The sequence below is a fragment of the Amblyomma maculatum genome, chromosome 1, assembly GCF_055883805.1.
Source record: "Amblyomma maculatum isolate TAMU_Amacu chromosome 1, ASM5588380v1, whole genome shotgun sequence".
Lineage (NCBI taxonomy): Eukaryota > Metazoa > Arthropoda > Arachnida > Ixodida > Ixodidae > Amblyomma > Amblyomma maculatum.
The window spans coordinates 389,836,321-389,859,627 of NC_139344.1; the positions used below are offsets into that span (position 1 = coordinate 389,836,321).

The 23,307-nt window shown below is 45.4% G+C and overlaps 2 protein-coding genes across 2 annotated transcripts in view; both read left to right on the top strand.

Annotated features, from left to right (window-relative positions):
- Positions 1 to 656: 656 nt before the first annotated feature.
- On the top strand, positions 657 to 10,354 carry Sesn (Sestrin). Its single transcript, XM_084594235.1, has 7 exons — positions 657 to 1,050; positions 4,419 to 4,580; positions 4,812 to 5,000; positions 5,369 to 5,554; positions 6,083 to 6,438; positions 7,411 to 7,636; positions 7,823 to 10,354. The coding sequence occupies exons 1-7, from the start codon at positions 973 to 975 to the stop codon at positions 7,907 to 7,909; spliced, it is 1,284 nt and encodes a 427-aa protein (XP_084450361.1). The 5' UTR covers positions 657 to 972; the 3' UTR covers positions 7,910 to 10,354.
- Positions 10,355 to 10,747: 393 nt separating this feature from the next.
- LOC146208502 (major facilitator superfamily domain-containing protein 6-like) overlaps positions 10,748 to 23,307 on the top strand; it is a 41,480-nt gene continuing 28,920 nt past the window's right edge. The window contains exon 1 of the mRNA XM_084594199.1: positions 10,748 to 11,194. Within this exon, the coding sequence (XP_084450325.1) occupies positions 11,148 to 11,194 (47 nt within the window). The 5' untranslated portion in view covers positions 10,748 to 11,147. The remainder of the gene's footprint in view (positions 11,195 to 23,307) is intronic.

Below are 23,307 nucleotides of genomic sequence, written 5' to 3' on the forward strand. Positions count from 1 at the left end.
ACCGCATGTCACTAACCCCGACCGCACCGTCCACCTGTACGGAAGTGACTGAGGCGAGGACAACGCGAGTCTGTTTTTCGAAGCCGGCACGACTGCAGCGCCGCCGGTCCCAGCTGGAATTTTCCGTTGCCTGATGCAAGTGCGGCAAGCTGTTTCAAAGGGAGAGGCATCACCGCGTTTATAACAAATTGGTCTGCTCGAGAGGGGATATTGTCGAAAGTTTAAAGGAAATATACTGCGCGCTATTTTTGCTTTTCATGCTTATATTGTCCAGCTGTACGTAATCTGTAGGCAATTGTAGAATTAATTTGCATCTGCACTTCATAGTGTAGGTCGCAGTTTTCAACATTAGTGAACACTTACACACTCGGTATGGTAAGGTGAAACCTTGCGAAAAAGCACGCATCCGCTGCAAGAGAAAAAAATGCAGAGCTCACACATCTCTAATGAGCTTGCCGGCAGCAGTCTTGATGCACTTCAGCTGCACCCTTTTACCACTTCCTGCCGCTCCGCACAAAACGGGGACGTGGTACAAAGCGCTCTCCTAACGCGTCGCCATAACAACGGGGGCCAGGGGGCGCCAGCGTCGCAGCTTTTTCTCTCGCCTGGTGGTCGCCCATTGGTCGGCCGGGCATCTCCTGATTTTCAGCTGTTTACTAGTCCAGCTGATAGGGCCGTTCGTTCATTATTGAGAATGACAGCCTAGGTGGTAGCTCGTATGCGTGTGTGAGTGCGTGCTGTCGTGCGTTTCTCTTCTGGAGCTCTGCCTCTGTAGGATTTCAAGGGACGCTCTTAGGATGACGGACGCGTGATCTCGCGACGACAGACTTTTGCGGTGGATGTGTGAGTGAGTGCGTGGTGACACAGGGTATACTCCGGCGGCGTCGTCGTTCTCCGTTCTTCTAGTCGTGCGGTTGCGTCGAGGGAAGACCTCGGAGGATCACAAAAGCTCGCGTGGATCTTCCAGGGCCCATGATTCTGCCCTGCCGCAACAACAGTCCGCTGCACGATACTTCGAATCATACCATGGGCCAAATGGGAATAAGAAACGTGAGTACTGGTTCTGCTCGATGCTTGGTGACGGGGATGCACTCGCCGGTGCCGGCGGCCGGGAAGGAGGCCAAGCCGCCGGCCGGTCTTTGTTCTTCTGGTTCGACCCAACTACTTTCCTAACTTCTCTGAGCACGTAAGGGCGGCTTGCATCCGATACCACGTAGGTAGATACTTGTCAAAGACTCACTGCCGATCATTTTATTGCTTCGTTTTCCAAAAATCGTCTGCCCCGCTAGTCTCCATTGTCTGCCTAGTCCTGCCGTTTCGTTACCCTGTCGGCTGCTTCCGCGTCAGGGTGATCCTCTTCTTGTCCTACCTCGCAATTACGTTGCCGAATTTACTCTGATGCAGAACAGAAACGCCAGGTTCGGCCTCGTTCTGTGTCTTCCTAGTACGTGGCCCTCTTGTCATCGCTGAGCTGAGCGTCAACCGGCATCGCTCGCCTAGACCGGCTTTTTGTGAGCGGAGGGGAGGGTGACGGGCACGTTCCCCGCTGGGCCGTCGCTAGGGTATCGTCGCTGCGGTGTATGCCGAGATGCTCGGCATTCGACATCCAGCCCGAGGGATCATGAAGCGGCGCGTTGCTGCACGCTCGGGCATGTTATTTCGACCGGTTCGGGATGCGCCTACGGCCGTCTGACGACATGCCCCTGCGAGGTTGCCAGCTTCAGCGCTTGCCGCTCTCTTTCTCGCACTAATCGTGGCCTGCAAAATGATGCGGATCGTTCTTTTCGTGCGAAAGGGACATGGAAGCGGCTATATTTTACGGGCACTATTTTTTTTTTCTTCGCTGGCTCCAAAAAGAAGGGGGTTGACATCGCAGCTCAAGCCGGGGATGCTTCTTTTGTTCCGCCTCTTGTACGCGGTCCTCGATCGACTCGGGAGGCGACTTTCCTCCAGCGTTATCGTAGGGCGAAATCTTTCTGGGGTGCCTCTGGTTGGTGCCGGATTCTCGCTTTTATCATCGTTATTATATCGTCCCAGGTTCTTTTCGCCGGTTCCCCGGCAGCACCGCGGCTATTGTGCGCCGCTCTTTGAATTCAGGTTTTTCTCTCGCCAGCCTTGCGTACCAGCCATAGCAACAGCAGCTCCCGGCTCGCCATTGGTCGCCGTGGGGGCGCGCTTGTCGCGGCGGCGCTAGCGCTGCGCCGCATTATGGCTTGCTTTTTGGCTAGATACTTGTTCCAAACACATTTCGCGTGGTTGGGTTCAATTTTGCTCGCTCTTTGATTTCATGATTCCACGCTTTGTTTGCATCTTGTCATGTCGGCATTTTGCAGAGTACTCTGTAGTGAGCTGGCAATTGGTTCACGGTAGCGGTAGCCTACGGTCATTTTGGTCTTTTACTTTAATCCAAATCGGTCACATTTGTCAGGTTCGTCGGAAAGCGGGCGTCTCGCATGAAGAAAGCAACCGGTAAATCGTCTTAGCACGGACGGCTGTCGTGGTTTTTGTTGGCAGTTGACTGCTTCTTTTGGATCTTGTTTGTGACTGCGGCGTCTGCTTCTGTTCTTCGTTTTACTGAACATGAGTGCTGTTTTTTTTTTTTCTTTTTTTTTGTCAAAATAAAACGATCACTCGGAGGAGCCCCGTTTCGAATTACGGGACCGTTGTTCCGAAACTTATGGAAGTGCATGCATGGTAATTAAACATTTACCGGCGTTGCGTGCATTTAGATATTTGTAGTTTTCTGTGTCCGCCTTCGCAAAGGAAATCTAGAGACTGTACCCGGACAGTAGTCGAACATTGTTTGACCTCATTAGTAGACCCCTTTTACAAAACGTTCTTTTGGTACTTATTTTTTTGTCTCCGAAAACTCCGCATATTTAAAAACGATGGCTGTAAGATCAATAAACACCGGTGACCTACAGCTCACTCTGCGTGGTGAACGGATCAGGATAAAATATTAGTTTCGTCAATTTCCGTCGCCGTTCAGGGTCAAGTGAGGGGAGTAATTGGGAACGAGTCAAGTGTGGAACTGAAAGCGCATGAAACAAGGACAAGTTATTAACGCTCCGTGAAACAGTAGGCTACGGTTTAGAATCAAGGATAATACGCAAGGCAGTTGTGAAGAACCAGAGCAGGAACTCGAAAATAGAAAGTCTGCAGTAACCGGCGCACACAATCACTTCGCGACAGAATGCACTCCGCTGTTAAAATCTTATCTTCCTACCGTCATAAAAAGTTAACCATCACATTAAATTTTAAGCTCAAGCACCTGGCTTGTTGGGTACAGTACGACCGTTGCTTTCTTAACTTGTATTCTACGTATAGCGGTGCATTTGACCAGTAAATTGAGGTCGCGGTATTGCTGCTTTGAATTAAAAAAGCGGTCGTACAAGAAATGAAAAAAAAAAAAAAAAGCGCAGTATTGTAACGGCAGCGTTTATTATAAGGTTAGTATAATTACTCCAGCTGAGCGACAGTAGAGCAACTCACTCGTTTTACTTATATTTATTATTATTATTATTATTTTTTTTTTTCAGGGGTATCTTACCAGCGGTTAGCCACCTGTGCAGGCCGTTTGACATTCACATTTTTCAGATCTAGTGCTCGATGTCAGCGCTCCACTACGTCACGTCTTCCTCCCTTTCATTCACGCCTCTTTCTGCCCATACGGCGCAGTTCAGGTGTCCACCCGAGAAGCTATCTGCCCCATTCCTTTCTTATGAAGCCAGTTTGGTGTTTTATTTTGCATTTTGCTCACATAGGGTGTGTCGTTTTTTTCTTTGTTCTCCACTGCTGGACCTGCTATGGAAATGTTGCATCATGTTTTTTTTTTTTTTTTTTTTTTTTTTGTAATAGTCTGTGCTGCCCCTGTGAAAAGCTTTTAGACTCGAGAAAATTTGGAAGATTTTGTTTTGAAGTAATATGTGAAAAGCAAAGTGAAAATTGGAATGTTCAGGATATGGTCTCCAAGTAGATTGGCACGGCTGTTGAACAGCAGCAATAATATATATATATAATATGCATTTTTGAATTTTTTGCTGTGCCCTGACTCCTGAGGCTTGCAAAGTTCTCTCTGCACTTTCGCTGTGTTGGAATCTGGGGAGCACATTGGCAATTGGCAGGTTCATTTTGTTCAAAGGAAAAACGTCCTGTGCAAATGATGCGTGACTGCATGGCTTTGTGCTGGCATGAGTACAGCATTGCCAGATTATGTTGCCAGTAAAATGCATTCAAGGCGAGCCAAGCTTCTTTGTTGTGCTGACAATACATACCGATGTTTAATATTTGCAATAAAACTTTGTGCAAGTGGCTTGTCTGTGCATGGCACTGTTATTATTCAGCAAGGCTACCTTGCTGTCTAGATGCTGATTGCTAATGTATGATTTTTCTGTTCTTTTTTTTTCCCCTTTTTGCAGACACAAGTGCTGTTCATTGATGCACTCTGCCAAAGTAGCCACCTGGACCTTCTCATGGGCTACCACTCGGCCTACCAGGGTCCATTTCTGAAGACTCAGAACTTCATCCTGAAGAGTGATGGGCCACTCCCGTACGACCAAAGACATTACATTGCAATCATGGTAAGTGAGAATTGAACCTATTCTTGCCCTTTAACCATGTTGCCTAACTAATTGCAGATAGAAAGAAGCTGAGAGAGAAATAAAAATAGAAAGATGCCGCACAAAAGCAAAGCATGCAGCAAATATTTAGGCAAGCTGATAAGAGTTCAATAATTTTTGGGGGGCATCCTTTGATGCTTTAATTGTGAGCTTGAGTTCCCATTAATATTTTTTTTTTTATTTGTGTTCCAGGCAGCAGCAAGGCACAACTGCAGCTACTTGGTAAACATGCAGAGGGAAGCATTCCTGTCCCCTGACGTTGCGGGCGACAAGTCGTGGCTACAGGGACTGCATTGCATTCCGAAGAAGTTGAGGGACCTAGACGAAATAAACAAGATCCTTGCTCACCGCCCCTGGCTAATCACAAAGGAGCACATAGAGGTATGCATATGCTAATGCTGGCTTTTTATTTATGCTTTGCACGGTATAAGCTCTCCAGAGAATTATCTACAGTGCAAGTTTTTATCCTCGAGTTGTGGTGTACCGTAAAAACTTGACACTGTGTAAAGACAAAAACGGTGGCAGTTTTTACAAGACTTAGCACAGATTATTCCAGGAGATTTGCGTAGCGCACTAAATATCTAGCATTAATTCACGTTTAGCAAATTTGTTTCCCCTAGTCTTCATTCAAGGTCCCAGCTGACACAGTAGCAACTTGAGCTTTGTTGCGAAACTTGTATTGTGAACACACAAAGAATGTCGTGATTATTTGCACCTCACAGACTGTGCGTCTCTTTTACTTTCTGCAGAGATTAACCAAAGGAAAGAACAACTGGTCCTTGTCGGAGGTAGTGCAGGCCATCGTGATCCTTGCCCACTTCCATGCGCTGTCCAGTTTCGTATTTGGTTGTGGCATCAATGCTGACATGGAGGAAGAAAGTAACGGAACAGCTGTCTACAGTGCCAATGGAGACTCGGGGGTGCCCGGAATGAAGGTGCGTATGCAGTGACACACACTTTAATCTCATTTCTACGGCCGTGTGTTGTCTTTAGCTGAAACACGTTAATATGGTTAAGAGCAACCATTAATGTCTTGCACTATGATCTTTAAGCATTGCTGTCGGTACAAAAATTTTACGTGCCTAGTCATTTAGTGCAAATTTTGGTCCCGAGTAAATCTGTGCAGTTGAAACATATAACATTTTTAATCTAAAGGTACAAACGCGACAAACAATGGTAGTTAGTGTTGAGTTTGACCAAATGTTAGTACTGTGAACAAAGTAAATGAAGTTGACATTCGTGGAATTTTCATTGGTACTTTGGTTTCATCCGTGCTCTGTTAAATAACATGAAAAGGTTTTAAAAGAACCGCCTAGATAAAGTCCTCATTTTTAGCATCGGGAACATTGCTCACATCGAAAGTACCCGTCGTGGCATGTGTGAAGGAGGCTTACATGGTGTCTGAACGTTTGAAGCAGATCTAATGAGTGTTGTATATTTTCCTTTTCTTGTTTTTTGAACAGAATGGGCAGACCACTGTAGAGACCATCATGCAAAAGATGAAGAGCATCTCTGAACAACGCTCCATTGAGCCGACGCTAGAAGAGCGGGCACGCTGCTTCCAGACGGAGTGCAACGGTGGGGAGCTCCCAGCAGCCAGGCGCAGTGTTCCTCGAAGTGACCTTTCTCACTTTGTTACGGATGCCGACTTTGGCTACCAGGACTTTGCTCGGCGGGAGGTGTCGGAAATCCCAACTTTCCGGATACAAGACTACTCCTGGGAGGACCATGGCTACTCCTTGGTCAACAGGCTATACAATGATGTCGGAGAGCTCCTCAATGAGAAGTTCAAAGTGGCCTACAACCTCACATACTACACGTGAGTGGTCTTCGCTCGGAACTTTGCGGCAGTTTTCAGACTAGTGTCTACTCTCCGCATTCCTTTTCCCGCACATTTTGTTTTTAAGTAGTAAGTGCTTGTTTGTATTGCTTGCCCAGTTTGTGACTACACAGACCACCCTTATGAGCAGTTTTCAGCCAGCTGTATTTGGAGAAGCCTTTCTGGCTAGATAAGTGATTGTGGTGCTTGTAGTCGTTTTTTTTCCCACACAGTGAAAATTTTTGCCTTAGTGCCCATATTCTGAGTTTTGCGTTGTTTTCAGAAGTGAAGTGTTCGTTTTGACATTTTTGCCTTCTCACCTGTTTGGTGGAAATGCCGGAACTGAAAGTGGTGCTACACATCCACTACCGTTTGCCGCCAGCAGTGGCTACTGCACCGAGATCTGGTTCCAGTGTTGCCACCAGTTAGTTGACTTGAGATGAGGGCGACAACTCCACATATGAAAACAGCGCAAACTGGAAATACAGCTCCTGGTTTGTTTTCTGGAACTTCTTGCATTGGGCAACTTCGGGAAGAGCAGTGTGGTCGAACTTTTTTGCTCCTGAGAGCTTAAATGCTTGTATATGTTATGGACAAACACCTGAGCTGCAAAAATATGCATAGTTCAAGAAACTGAAATTTAAAAACATGCCTTAAAAGAAATCTATAGTTGAAAATTGAATACAACTGATAATTTGTTGAATTTGTGCATAATTTGGATTGGCTGAGCCCATATACGCACCATCATGCTAATAAGATGCTTTCTTAATAATAATAATAATGGCTGTTTGAACTGACAGACTTCAAATTACTGATTGTCCACTATAAAAGAAAGACTATGAACTATTTTGGTGTGCTGAGGGAATGAAAACATTTTTATTGTAGTCTGTGCCATCCAGAGCATTGTTCAGTTGCCTAGCGGTGCTTTCAGTCACACCTAACATCCTCCCGCTTCTGATTTTTGCATTGTAGCATGGGGAGCAAAACAAATGTGGACACATCCATGTTCCGGAGAGCAGTGTGGAACTACATCCAGTGCATCTACGGCATCAGGCACGATGACTATGATTACCGGGAGGTCAATGAACTCTTGGACCGGGACCTGAAAGAGTACATCAAGGCTGTGTGCTGCTACCCAGATCGCATGACCAAAGAGGACTATGACAACGTCATGAGGGAGTTCAAGTACTCAGAGAAGGTAATATCTCGTGCATCTCTTCGTAGTACTTTTCACATCTGGAAGCTGTTCTGCCTTTGTATGCACTAAAAAGAAACCATGTCTCGGTTTCTAATAGGCACATGGCTTAAAAAAGTGGAGTTCAATTGGTTAGTTTTTGTTTTGCTCCTCTACCTGTCCTAAATGCTGCTGTGTTCTTCTTTGCAGGTGCACGTAACAATCATGATCCTGGAGGCACGCATGCAAGCGGAACTCCTCTATGCACTGCGGGCACTCATGAGGTACATGACGTGACTCGTCGGACAGCCAAAATGGAACTCCCTATGTATTCTCTTATCGTGCGTGCACACAGTCTCGAGGAACCCTCGCTCCACCTCCCCACCCAAGATGAGGTGGCCGGACCCCTCCAAAGTGGGGAAGACTCGCTGTTCTACTACTGTGCAACCGCTGCTGCTGTCTTCGTCTCCTAGGGAACTTTAGAGAAGAAGAATTGAGACCCACCGTTTCTTCAACCCTCCTCTGCTGCTGTTATTATTGTACTGCTACTGGTGGTGCAGTGTCGTCGTCTTCATCCGAACGAACCAACGTGCACCCTTTCATATGTTTTCATGTACTGCTGTACTTCGTTCTTTTCGTGCGTGTGTGTGCACGTGCATACTCTCGGCCCCGCCCAGGAACTTTTCTCTGAACACATACACATTTTTTTCCGCGGTTTGTTTTTATCATTTCTCAGCAAACTGTCAGCGCCACTGCTGCTGTCATGGGGCAGTAAAACAGTGGTGTATGCAGATCATTTCCTAATTTATTTGTTCTTTCTTAAGTGTGGGACGGGGCAAGGGTTTTGTGGAAGTTCAAAGCTAAAGAAAAAAAAAAAGGATGGTTAAATACTCCTCCTGTTGTGTTGCTTTTTCTTCTCCTTACCACAATTTTTTTTTATTGTGCATTACTGAAAATGCTGTTTTTAGTTCTTCCTTGTGTTAGGTACGTAGGTTCTTTTGATTTACTGTTGCATACTTGCTAAGAACATACCTCTGTCTAAATGGCTGTTTTCTTTTTATACTTCAGGTGTTTCTTGAGTTAGTTTTAATGTTTTCCCGAAAATACATCCATGTTTCTTTTACATGTATAATACTTTTTGTTTATCAGGTTCGTCATTCAAGGATATATCCTGGAAAAGTAGGAATGGTGTGGGTTGTTCCACAATATACATATATATTTTTTAACTTCCACAAATGTCTTAAAAAACGTGCTGTAGTTCGTCATTTCAACGAAGTGGCGATAGGCCAAATTTGTGTACCTTACTTGAACGCATGGAACCACGTTTGCTGCCTCCATTCCTCTGTCATAATGTTTTCGTGAACGCTTTGGTAGCACGTAAACGCAGCGGAATGCAGATCATGGTGGAGTTCTGAGCCAGTTTTTTTTTTTTTTTTTTTTTTTTTTTGGTTGAAGATGGCATTTGGCTGACTTATAACAATGTCTTCATTCGTGTCAAGCTGAGTCGAAGATGTTCACTACAGATGTTTTCATTGAAGTGAACACACTGCTCAGTCGCAGCTATGAAAAGCACAGACAGCTGTTTGCACGCTTGGTGGTAGCTTTCACCCTTGTTTTTCTTCTCTTAATGTTACGTTCATAGCCAGCACTACTTGCAGCTCAAAATTCTTTCCTCTTTCCTGGCAACAGAACTCTCCCTGTCAGATGTTCCGCAGCCATTGGTTTCACTGCATTGGCAAGTAGAACGCCAGGCACTAGATACTTTTTCAGGGCAAATGGGAGGACTTGAAATGTGTGCTACGCCCTTACGTTGCCCCCCCCCCCCCCCCCCCCCCCCCCCCCCCCCGATTTGTTATCGGCGTGGGAATCCACCGCATGCCTCCAGCATGGGACGTCGTGTCTACTTAGCTTTAACTGACTTTATCGATGTGCGTGACTGATTGGTGTGCTATTGCAGGAGAGTCCCACCGCAATCTAGTTGATATGCAATTCTGTCTGTGAAGCTCCCCGTTGTCTTAGAAGCTGATGCAGCACAGTAGAAACTCTTGTCGGGATGTTGTTTACTGTGTAGCCTCACCCTAGCAATGTTCGAATAAGCTGCCTCTGGCAGCAACTGCCTTTATGCTTGCTTGACTGACGCCTCCTTGTTACAGGCACTTATCTGCCAGGTACCTAAGTGAGCCTTAGCCCTCTTACTTCAGTTGTTGCATGATGTGTGGAGCGATATTGGTTTAAATAGCTTCAATAGCTTGGCTATGTAGGCAAGGCCAAATGTCTAATTGGTTTCCAAGAGCACGTGGTATGACACTGCTAATGGACTGTGGGACCTTTGAAACCTATTGCATTCCTTCTGTCGTCTAAAACGAAAAGCAAGCTTGAATCTGCAACTGTGGAAATGCTGTTGTTTTTCTTCGAACTGCTGTGCTCATGCTGTGATAAGATTGCGGAATACTTCCTCCCACCTCACGTGAAAGGTACATGGATGCGGATACGAGTTCAGTTCTTAATTTAACCAGCTTTTTTTTGTCTAGTCCCGACTGTGATCTCCACTTTTGACGACCGCTGCTGCGCGTGCGGGCATCTTATCAAGAGATGAAAGCTGTCTGAAAAGTTTGTATATTTTGTTAGCAATTAAATGGTCGCCCTCTGCGCCATCTCAGAGATCTGGAGCTCCTTTTTTATTGTGTGCAGATCGATGAACACGGTTTTATAGGTGACAATAAATTGCGTTTACAAGCCTACTGTACGCTTGCCTTTTCATTCATTTTTGCATAAATGGAACCTTGTGTGGCATTAGTGGGCCCAGCTTTGTTTGACAACCTTGTTTTGTTTGACAATACAGTTAACGGTTATCGTGCCATTAAGATTTACCCTTGAGTCGGTAGCAAAGCACGCATGGGGATGTCCAAAGCCCGACGCTCTGCTAAGCAGAAATAACGAACACACTGGCCATACCATTCGAAGCGTGGTACATACGAGATCCGCGTTCCGGTAACAGCTCGAAATTCAAGGAATCTAATATCTTATTTCGAAGTACATGGCCCTGACCACTTACTGGATTATTATTGGGCCAATTATCGATCTCACTTCATTTACTGGGACAAGTTGTCCACCAGTACATACTGAGGCACTGAGGTTAAGCAGGATGCAGACGATGGAATCTAGCTTTCCCCGTGGCGCGTCGGGAAGAGGAGCGCCTTGCAGGTGCTGCCACCTGGAAGAACTGAGCGTCACTTGTTAGCACGTACGACACTGGCTCCTTATGACCGATGAATTAAGCTCGACGCCACAGATGAACGAGCAGAAATATCATTTAGCAGTTTTTATTTGAGCAAAGCTACGGTTTGTCAAATATCTTAAGAGTGTTCAAAACGATTGCATCAGTAAAAGCGGCTACGACATTCACGCGCGGTTGATTGATCCAGCATGGAAGTGCACTATGTGTCCAGTGTTTCGGTTCTTCCAGTTTTTGAAAATTGTATGCTTGCTGCAATCAACGACTCATTCTGTTGGATTATGAACTGTTCTTGACTGAATGCAGATAAATCAGCATGAGCACAGGCTTCCGGATCCATTGATTAGGTAAGTGCGGCGGAACAGTTGGTACCGCATGTGGACCTTCTCATTCATGGTCGCACACGACGCCTTGGCGATTATTATTATACGATACATTTGTTGGTAAATACGTCAAATTTACCGTTAATACGTCAACTTTATCATTAACGACGTTCAGTGATAATCGGATATACTGTTATGGGTAATGATGCTTGATGCGCGTTAGAAATATGAATGGGAAGCACCGCTGTGCCAGCCGGCACGTCGCGTTACTGCTCGTTGCCGCCATGGATTGCTGGCTCCATCTATGCCATAAAACTCCAAGCGCAAGTTATTTCTCATGGCCTTCGAGATCGGGGCCGCGCGCCATGTTTATTCTTTAGCTGTCTCTTCGGGCTCTCGCTAGATGTCGCAATTACCTCACGGTTATTTAATTTTTCATTTTGGTCGGACTCGGTTAGCCCGACGTCCACCCGTTGCAAAGGGCACGACCGTTATATCATCATCATCATCATCATCATCATCATCATATTTCGTTCATACATATTGCGCCGTCGCCTAGTTTAAATCTTCGGCTCTTAAACAAGACTCGCTTAATACGAATTACAGAATAGAGCGAATATTTCGAGACCATTTGTTTCCATTTTTTTTCTTTGCTTAGACTCAATATGAAAAAAAAAAAAAAAAACAGTGTGTCTGTGTCGTCGTCGAGAGATGTAACAGTAACCACAAAACGTGTTTTTAGAAAAAAAAGAAAAGAAAAGAAAAACTCGAATCAGGAAGCCCCTTTCAGTTTCTTCATGCGCTTTTCATAGCGGCAACGCGCTCGGCTACTTTCGCCGCTTCTGGTGCTTGGAGGCCCTCGTGACCATCGGAGGTCTCCAAAGTGAAGATGCGGTGGTGTCAGTAAGCGCTACATCATTTCCTTTTCAACGGGACTCATTACGTTTCGATAAAACCGAAACAGAGTGGCGTCCGTGTGCTGTGCAACGTCAGTGCACGCTAAAGAACACTCGGTGGTCGAAATTTCCAAAGCCGTCTACTACTGCGTCTCATAGCTGAGCCGATTTGGGACGTTGAGCCCCATAAACCAAACCGAATACAATTTGGGCGGAAAGTTCCGGAATATTTCGGATCACTTCGCCTTCATGGTCGGCCTCAGGTTCCCCCACATGTTTGGGTCAAATATTGGACGATGTGATCAAAACGAGAGCTAAAAGCCTGTCATAGTTAAAATCCCCTAAAATAAACTCTGTTACATGCCCGCCGGCTAAGACGAACCTTTAGCAGCAAGCACTAATTAAGGCGGATTTGCTCAAAACAGCTTGCGAAGAGAGTCGACGCTGCGGCCTCAAGACAAGCAAGGAATGGGTAACTGAACCTTTGCCCGGCAGGACAGTGCACACCCACAAGGGGTCTTTCCCGCACTATCGCGCGGTGTGTTAGCAAGCTTCCTTGCAGGGATGTTATGCAGAGAAGCCTGCTTTCGGGTGCGGAGAAGGCGGAACACCTGCGCTCGGATGAAGGCTGATTTAGTTATGTGGTTTAACATCGCAAAGCGAATCGGGCTCTGACCGGCGCCGTAGTCGGGAGGGACACGAGAGAGAATGGAATTTGTGACGGAAGCTAGGAAAAAGCGATTGAAAGGTTTAGTGGCTCACAAAGAGGTGGTTACTAGTATATAGGGTCAAAGATGTGCTTAAAGAACGAAATTAGGGACCGATTTATAACACCATTAAATAAGTACAAAGGAAAAAAAAAACCCGACCATGATGGCAACTGCCACCACATCGTTTCAGAGGGGATGCTCCTATTCACTCACCCATGCATGCACGCACCCACGTAGGATGGAAATGTAACTAATTTTTTTTTTTTTTCAGTCGGTTTCTGTATCCACTTTATAATTACTGTGTTCATCTCATCGGGTCCGTCGTGCGGACGATCTCGACGCGGTCCACACGAAATGCAGGAGGCTGTATTTTGCAGCGGACGCCATGGGGTCGCGCCAGAAGCTGCTGTACGTCGCCTCTGTTTTATTGTACAGCAATCACCTTCGGAATCCTAGGAGCTCCACAAAGGAGACGAAAATCATCATTATCATCATCATTGTCGTGCGAGGAAGAGTAAAGTGTAGACGCGTATATTTCGCGTAGTATTTCTGATATTCCGGCGTAACTAAAACACTTTACGCAACCACTTGTACGGCTGATGCACAAGGAGGGAGAGGGGGGGGGGGGGGGGGGGGGGGGGGCGTGGCGATTAGGCCTACTGATGTCACGTGGTCTTCTAAATAGAGTTGTATTAATACAAGTTCGTAAAGATGAAGTTGCGGCTGCATGCTGATTATTATTGTGTAATATAGAGAGGAGCAGATACCGCTATCGAGTGTTCGAGGCCGAACTTAAGCGTTTCGCTTATTTTTGTCTCTCAAACACAAGCAGAGAGAGAAGTAGTTGAAATCCAAAACGGACATTTGTAGCTGTTAATATGGGCTGCAGTGCTAAGCACGAGCAGAAAATAGAGGGGAAAACCCGGAGACGGTCCTTTCTTTGTGTCCGATTGCTATGTCGACTGCGGTAGAGGACGCTGTCGGAGAGGAAGGGTTGGAAAAACGGGGGTGGCAGGGATGCTGAGGAGGAGGGCGCAGACAAAACTGTTACGCAGGCGACCGTCTCTTATTGCCCGAGCGTCGCCGCGAGCTGCTGGGTAGCGTCTCGCGGCGAGGACAGCAGCCGCGGGCATGCGCTGACCAGATGCTCGTGGAGCGGCGGCGGCCGGTACGTTTTCACTCGCTGGTGAGGCCACGAAAGACAGAAGCCGGATCAGAAATCGGAGCCGGAAAGAGGAGCGATCAAGTCCAATGAAGCCTGGATTGAACAGTGACGGCGCCCTAACCACTCAGGCATGAATGGAATGGATATAAGATGCGCACGGAGTTGAGAGCAGAATTTTTATTTATGCGTACGAGAGGGGACGGAGATAAGAGGTGAGGTGAGGAGGTTAGCTGTTTCGTTCTTCGGCAGTGACCGAGGAATCGCGGGCAATCGATGTTTTACTTATGAGAATGAACCACTGTTCGCGTACAGGGTGCACACACCGTTCTCATTTCTCGATTAGAATAGTCTGATCATAGGTGAATGTGAGAAACGCACTCTCCTGGTCATATTTTGAACTGAACTAGCTTCGCTGACAAGGAGGAAGATAAATTTTCTCTTGGTCAACCTGCTATTTGACTAGTATATCACACCAGCATGCTTATTTATCCTTCGGGCACTGCTTGACGGCTATTTATTTTCCAAGCTAGCCACGGGAAAGACAGTTACCAAATTTTCCTGACTATAGTCCGTGCTAAGGCCAAAATTTGGCTTAAATTTATAGGTAGTTTTTCGTTTACATAATTCGCACCTGGTGTATATATAGTTAGCAAGGCGAATTTCGGGTTAATAGCCTCCTTAGATTGTCAGTAGAAGATTGTGTCTGTAGTAGAAATAACCGTTAAGTACAAAAGCTCAGGGACTTTCATACACCGCGTAGAGGTGTTATAAAATCCGCCGAAATCGCTTTCTTTCTTTCTTTTTTTTTTTTTTTCGGGACTGTCGGAATAAAGCAGGCCCTGCATGTCGGATTTTGATGGATGGAGAGTCATCAGTGTTTACACTGCATTCAGAATCCGACGCATATGTTGCAGCAATTCCTAGTCCGGCTCTCGTAAGACCTTTAAAAACAACGTCCCGGATACTTTCTTCAGCAGTAGTTGTACATTGCGTTGTTTAGTTGCCCTTGGCGTTATTTCTCTAGGATTCGCACATGTGCCGACAGATGTAAGCGCTGGGAAACAGCCACCGTGAGTAGAGTTCGCTTGCAAATGGAAGCTGATTGCTTGATATGGGAGCAATTTTTGTGACGTTATTCAGTACGATAAGCTGCTCTGTGGGGCCACATAATTATTATTTTTTTTTTCTTATTTTGACAGCCACTCCAGGCTACTATTAGATCCCGAGGAACGATCTTAACAATTAATTCAAGTATAGCCCACAAACATAGATAGTCCGCACGAGGCGATATTTCAGCTTTCAAACAAGTGTAGTCCGGAAAATAGCTTAGTCTGGTTTGCACCAAAAACACCAACGTAATTATTTGGCGGGCATGCGCAGAACGATTTTTTTTTTTTAATCCAGGCGTCCCAATAACTACAAACTGTAATATTGAACCGCCAGTATTTATTAAAATGACAGTCCGAGCTGTCGTTGCGACTGAAGGAAGAAGGAAATGAAAATGCACGGCCGGGTCTAGTGAAATAGTGAAATAGCAGAGTGACAGCAAAGTGACATCAAGCACAACAGATGCACCGGTGGCAAGGCATATCTTGAGAATCCGACGACGGCTCTTTGGAGTTCCCAGCTCTGGAGGGCCACTTGCTAGAAGTCCAGAAACAGATATGTTTCAGACGAAAAAAAAAAAAAAGAAAATCGCTTCTAGCTGCTTCGAAATAAAAATTAAAAAAGCTATGAATTAGCCATGCACACAGTTTCCGTACAAAAGATCAGCATACAAGAGTAGGTGCAAGACAGTAGAGGGGTCCTTTTGCACGCAGCTCGCATGTTCACGATCAGAGCCCATTAAAAGCTATTTATTAAAACTAGAAAACCCGAACGAGCAATAGCTATACCATCAGTTCTCTCCGTAATTGAAAACATTTTAATCTAGCTTCATTAGCATTTATCATGCAGCCATGGAAATTGATGCTCTTTCTCGTTCCCCTTAACTCTGCGCTTGTCGGCGCGCACGAAGAGAACGACGTCGGCGCCCAACCACGCCCCTTACCGCCCGCGTCACTTGGGAGCGTCGAATGGATGGGCGCACCCAGCAAGCTCCGATGACGTCACCGGAGTAGTTTGCGCGCGGGGATGTCTCGCCCAAATCGGTTACGAGCTCTCGCCAAGAGCAGTTTTTAAATATTATTTGTAAATTATTGGTTTCACGTAAAGCTTTGACTCGAATATTCACAAAGACTACCTATATGGATTTCTTGCATTATAATGGTTCCCTCAAATACTTTTTAAGGGGTCCTTTAAGCCTGAGGGGGCGGTACGTACGAGACTCGCTCGTGTGTGCTGCGTACCAGGCGAATGAGGTGAGGTTATCAGCGAGCAAGCGACAGAGCACTGCGTGTGTGCAGTGCGGCCAGTTTAAGCTTGAGGTTAAGCCTTGCGTGCCCCATAGAGTCGCGGCTCTGGAGAGAGCGTCTTACGCAGTGTGGACGGCTATAGCTTGCGCACGCGTGTAATGCTTTTTAAAACTGAGCTATCCTTTACTGCTGAGCATGAGCATGCGTATACATCAACGTGACGGCGTTCCCCGAAGCAAATTGAATTAATCGCCTCGTTTCAAAATCGGGTCAAGAGTGTCTTCGCTGTTGTGTATTACTGGGCACATTATTCACGATGAAGATTTTGATCCCGACTTTTGCTATGTGTCATCGCATCAAGGGGACAAAGCGTAATTGTTTAAATGCTACTTTTTTAAGATAATTAATTTGTAGTTTTATTCGTCTTCGTCTGACTGTAGGCGCAGTCTTCTACATTGTGGTGCAAGTGGCGCTGAGAAGCTGCAGAGGCTCAAATTTTGCACGTCATTGAAGTAGATTTGATTTACATCTAGTGTGTGCTGCTGGTCAGGTACATACCTTTATGTATATATTGTAACGGCCTGTAGGCTTAGAGAAAGGAGAGGGAGAATTGGGGAGGTTGGCGTGAGACGTAGTGGGTTCGAGCGCTGGGTCCATATTGTTTGGCTTTTTGACTGTCTCCCCTGTTGTCACAAGCTGCCTAACCTATAGAGCGGAAGTTAAGGGATCTCCTCCTTCACATATAGAGCAGAAGTTACAGGATCTCTCCGCTCCTCCGTGCATGCTTCGACATGAATCTCCGGGGCAGCGACCGGCAAGCGCGCGTCCTTGACGATGGGCCGTATCGTAAACAGCTGAGAGTATAAAAAGTTATTTGTGGTTTAACTCTGGTTGACCATAGTTGAATTGTGATAGCAACGGCGGAAGCCTCTTTTGCCTGCTACATTATTCCCCTAGCACGCCCTATCAGTGTAAGGTGATAGATTATTGGGGACACTTAAGCTCATCCTTTAAGAGTATGACGCGAGAGCGTAAGCTACCAACCCACATATAAATGAGAAGGGTTCAATGCTGAACCAAATGTGGAGCGAAAGCGTTAGCTGCGGGTGGCCGAGCGTTCTTCGTATTTTTCTTCCTCTGCGTCTTTTTCGTCTGCTCAGTCTTGACAAAGGCCGGGCTCCGACCGACATATGGATACACAGATGAGTTTCGAATAGGTGCTTAATTTCGTCAATAAAATGCATTGTACACATATAATGTGACCTTAAGAAATATATTAGCAAAAGTAGATTGAAGGTACATACAGGTGTCACAAACCCCCGCCTTTACGGTCACCAGAGGCGCGGGATCCCCTTTACGGTTACCCGTCGTCCCTCTATGAGGTTTGAGAACACAGAGGCGCGGGATTCTCTTTACGGTTACCCGTAGTCCCTCTGTGAGGTTTGAGAACCCAGTTAAGTGTTTTCAAACCTCACAGAGGGACGACAGGTAACCGTAAAGGGGATCCCGCGCCTCTGTGTTTTCAAACCTCATAGATGGACGACATGTGACCGTAAAAGGGATCCCGCGGCTTTGTGTTCTGTTCTCAAACCTCATAGAGAGACGACAGGTAACCGTAAAGGGAATCCCTCGCTTCTGTGTTCTCAAACCTCATAAAGGGACGACGGGTAACCGTAAAGGGGATCCCGCGCCTCTGGTGACCGTAAATACGAGGGTTTGTGACACCTGTATATACCTTCAATCTACTTTTGCTAATATATTTCTTAAGGTCACACTATATATGTACAATGCATTATAAGGTCACACTATATATGTACAATGCATTATAAGGTCACACTATATATGTACAAATTAAGCACCTATTCGAAACTCATCTGTATATCCATATGTCGGTCGGAGCCCGGCCTTTGTCAAGACTGAGCAGACCTGGCAAAGGCCGGGCTTCGGCCGAAGCGTCGATAATAAATGTGTCTAGAAGAGGTGCCTATTCCTCAGTTCTTCCTTGAGGAGGCAATTTCAAGTGTTAATCTCAAGCTAATTTATGTAGGTGTGTTTTGCATTCCTTGCGTGCTTTGTTTGATTATTATCCGTCAAAGGAGAGTATATTGTGTATACAGGCTGTCCGGGCTGCATAATATCATTGTTCCTAGATCCGGAAGCACCAAAATAAACACGCGGAAAGCGAGCTTGTTACAAGATGATACGCCTGGCAACTTCCGCCGAAATGGAACACGACGTCTGCCGGAACCGAGGAGAAACGACCCGTGTAACCTCGAGATGGCGTAAGAGAAACAAAGCCATCAACAACGAGAAGAATGGAGGAAAGCTGCGATACATTCAGGTAGCTGGGTGCATGGGGAAACGGGAGCCGCAATACAGCTACAAGCCGGACGTGTAGTCGAGATCATTTTCCATGAGACGATTTTCCCTGCGACAAAGAAGCGCTGATGGCGGGAGAAAGATCATCGCCCAGAAAGGCTTTTAGAAGGCCTAGTTTATTACGGTGATTAAATGAATGTAGTCTGCGTAAAAAAAAAAAAAAAAAAAAAAAAAAGGCATGTTTATTACTGGCACACGTGCACTTGTTTGTTCTGGCACCCCAGCTCCGAAGATGACGCGACTACGCCTTTTAAGCGTGAAGTGGAGCTGTTAGAGTTAACAGACGCGCGTTGTCGTGTATTATTTATTTTATTTTTCCATGTGTTCGTCCAGTCGTTCACTGTTTCCTATAGCACTTTTCGCCAGCGATATGTATAGGCAATACCAAGGCCCGCACGTAAACATTTTCGCTCAACACCTTTCAGTCGTGGATGATCCCAGTGATGCACGATGAAAGTATTCGTTTGCTAATTCTAATTAATTAGTGTTAATTAATGCTAACAGAACATTATAGATGCCAACAGGCTTTAGTTAATTTCAGAAAGGGCCGTCCTTGAGGTTACCCTTTATAGCAGCAGGCGCGGCAGTATTCCTACAAATTTCCTGATTCTCGGCGATGCCTCATGATAAATATCTATTTTAGATAGAGTACTCTTCTACCGCTGAAGTCCTTTCGTGCCAATATATATATATATGCATGGGGAGGGGAAGAATCGAGGTTGTTTCTACGGCGAAAGCCGTAGGTTTTTCGACCAGTTAAGGACTGCATGAGGCGGTATCTGAGCCGCAAAAACCAAAATCGTCGGTTGCAAAGTCTAGCGCACTGCGTTCACGCGCACACAATGCGTGTCAGTGGGTCGATTTGCGTGCTGAAAAACACACAAAAAAAAAAAGCAACAAAAAAAAAAAAAAACATCCACACATCCATCTGCAATCGTGTTTCTACATGTCTGGCCTAGTCGAGGCGTTATTTCTTCAGCTGCGAATCGATCGTTGGCAAGATCGAAGCACCGCACGGCCGGATTCCCAAAAGAAGAAAGGCTGTTTTGCCACGCCTGCCCTGAATATGCGTAGGCGATGTCGGCTTCGTGCCCAACTTGCCTTTCTTTTTGGAGCAAGTATGCCTGTGAATGGAAATGCAAGATCCACGAAACTCGATGTCTCCGCGTAGGTCCACTCGTCTTGAGGGACAGCAACGACGAGCAACACTCATGCCGCGGCCTTCTTGCCTAGCTTGATGTCGTGAAAAAGAGTGCTATGATTGACTGCAGTGGTCGCCGCTTCTTTTGACTCGTTAACGCAGCTGGCACTGGCAAAATTTGTTACTGCCTTTCAGGAGGACTTCTACGAACGCTGATAATCCTTACGCATAAGAGACGGACCTTAGTATACAAGCAAAGCACTTATGGGGGCTAGTTGGTTGAACATTTTGAAGAAATTGCGCTCTGCACTAGGAATAAAAGACAAACGAGGAACAAGACAACCGAGCGGGCTTCTTCTTCTTCTTCTCCTTCGGTGCATATGGCACATACCCACATTGGGGGATTGGCCAGAATTCATTGTAAGTGGCAGAATAGAATTCATGATGTTGATATAACTGTCTTATAGACAACTTATTATAGGAATTAGTGTTCCTAAAATAATTTGGAATTTTGAGGCGATATGAATAGAAATTAATGAAAAAAAGGGTTGAAATGTAAAAATAATGAAAGGAATAGAAAAAAGAGTATAATTCAGACAGATCAGTGCTAATACACAAATATTCCGCGGTAGCAATATTATAGTTGTGAAGTAACTCACACACCGGTTTTAGCGCATACCCTTTGACGGTTGCACCAAAGGAGAGGAGGACAGGAACTGTAAATGGCAGTCCTGGACGAGCAAGAAGTATTTATAAATAATTTCTTCTCTGAGTAGCATACCTGCGGCAGGAGAGGATGTAATGTTCAATTGTTTCCACGTCATCACATGGCGCACAAAGATTCGACGGCGTGAATCCAGAGCGACATAAATAAAGATTGAGGGAAGGAATTCTACAACGCATGAGCGTCATGGAGACCTCACATTGCCTCGAGTTACAATACCGAACATTCTAATGGAAATTTAAATGCGAGAAATCCGTAGTCGCAAGTAGTGGCTCATGGCTCAAAGAGTGTAACGTTTGAAATCGTTCAAAACGGGATATATAGCAAAATAATATTCGGTACAAAATCGACAACAGGCCCATTGAGAGCTGAATTTGCTCTTGTCCTGTGTACCTCGGTTGTCTTGTTGTTCCTCGTTTGCCTTTTTTTTTTCTTATTGTAGCTCGCAATTTCCATCAAGACGGACATCGCCAGCAGTTTACCGACATGCGTTCAAAGAAGAATATAAAAGTATATATATCAGCCGTATTGGCTTGAGGGCTAACGAAGAAGCCTGAATTATGATTCAAGATAGCGCAGCGACCAGTGGAAATGTAGTCGAACCTCATGACAACGGGGTCGCATAATATAGAAAAGCTAGTCCGTCGTGTTAGAAATGCGTATACGTTCTATGCGGAAGGAGAGGAAGGTCACCACAATAAAACAAATTTTTGTGACAAATTTTACGGATATTTTTTTTTTTTTTTTTTCACTGCGAGACAGCCTAGAAGTTACTTTAGAGCGGAAAGCGTGCACGTGTTTATTCCGGCGCCCAAGTAAATCCTGGCTTACTAGCGCTGAGCGTGACATCGCGCCACGTAAACAACACAGAATGAGAAAACACAACTAAATTGAATAATTTATGGTCACGAATGCAAATAGAAAAGCGGCGGCACACACATATCAGATGAGGGGGCTGGTTCAATAGCCCGCGCCGCAACTTTTTTTATTACGTTATTTACAGGAAGCGGTTGTGTTACTGTTTACCAAGCGCAGCTAAACGTAATTAAATCAACCAAAATGGAGGCAAGGATAGACAACGCATCGACATCAGAAACTAGTCCGGTGGGAACTCACTTTCTGCATAAACGACCTTTAGCAGGAGCATCATTTGACTAAAATGACTTCTGGGTGAAACAACATGCTCAACTTTGCGGTTTAACTTGCTCGTTTTCCATAGCCTGTATAGAGTGCAGTCAGCAAAATTAGGTCACAGGTTCGTAATCAGGTCGAGTGACGACGAGGTAATGTGCACTGTAGGAATTCGGGACAAAATTATGCTTTACCGTTCTTTGCAGCATGCATCCCAAAACTTTGCAGGTAATAAAAGTAGTTTTCAATGGTTTTATGTAGTATATACATCGCGCAGGCGGCCCTTAATAGAAGATACGAATAGGCTTTTCCCTGTGGAGGCGCGTTTCAACAGGTAGAGGGAGCTTCAGTGTGTGTTTTGGTGCTAGGAGGAATTAACCAAAAAAGTATAGAACGATACAATAGGTGTGGAAAGCGCTTAATTATCAATTTATATAGACTCTCGAGAAGAACAGAATGTGTGTACTCGTTAGAAAACCGAACAGCCAAAAACTGCATCGAAACATTAACTTCCTGCATAAATCTTGGTCGAGGTCAGTAAATTTTGAATTAAGTGCTAAGTTTGGAACTAGAGTGGCGAATTTAATGTGCAAGGATATGCTTAATAATCGGATAGTGACAATTGCGAAAAACACAGAAATGGGTAATTAGCTGTTTCACACACAGGCGCACCAAGGCATATCCCACTACAAAAGCAGGCCTGAATAGGTTATTATGCCTCATCGGCTCGAAATAGGACGTTTAAATAGACGTCACATATATTTGACGAAAACTTTGGATGTGGTGTATAGCGTAGCGGAGAATCTGGAGCATAGTGGTCGCAACTCGTTCCCTCCAGTAATGGAAACCTGACTTAAATTGCAAGATGTAAAAAAAACAAAAACAAGCCGCGCACGCTAGCTTTGCATGTTGACAGGAGAAGAGTGAACGCTGTAACGGCCCTTGCTCCGCATTTAGAATTTCGCTTCCAGCTGAGCAGTGTTCTTTTGGAAATAAATCGATAAGCTAGAGTTGGTGTGCCTTCAGCCAGACGTCGTACTGCAAAAGCCTGTGTCAGGGCGGAAGAAACGCTTCGCATGCTTTGAAATGAACCTCACCTGAAGTACTCATTTAATATGAAATAAATATGACCATTCTAATCCCGGCTTAACGAGGCGGTGCTCACTGCTGAGCCCTATAAATCAAACCACAGGCCAGAATATTTGGAGCGATTCATCTGAGCGCAATAAACAATTACAGACTGGCCTATCCTGGATGCAGCTTTGTCATTGCAGAGAAAAAGCAAAATCGTCAATATATGCAAGCACTTTGACTTCACTGACGGTGATGCGTTAAATAAAGTTGTTTCCTCCTCCTCCTCCTTAGTAACAAGCGAAGTCATGGATATTACTTTTACGGTATACAAAACGCACTTAAAGTCGCCGCGAGTAAAGGGAAAAAATTCACGGATGGCTTATCTGGGCTAACCACGGATTGTCGTGCGCTAGCCCTTGTCTCGAAGTCGATGCCTGTTGTTTTCGTCTCCGAGCTCGTTGAATTAAACAGGATGCATAATGAGTGGGACAGGTAACAAACGCTCTGATATATGCTGTCCTAATGGATTAGGAGTGAATGTAATCGTGACCGAGGAGGCGGAG

Excerpts from the sequence above, each read along its gene's own strand:
- Sesn (XM_084594235.1), top strand. The coding sequence starts at position 973 with ATGATTCTGCCCTGCCGCAACAACAGTCCGCTGCACGATACTTCGAAT. Across the intron at positions 5,001-5,368 it reads TCACAAAGGAGCACATAGAG|AGATTAACCAAAGGAAAGAA; the intron begins GTATGCATATGC and ends TACTTTCTGCAG. Across the intron at positions 6,439-7,410 it reads TACAACCTCACATACTACAC|CATGGGGAGCAAAACAAATG; the intron begins GTGAGTGGTCTT and ends TTTGCATTGTAG.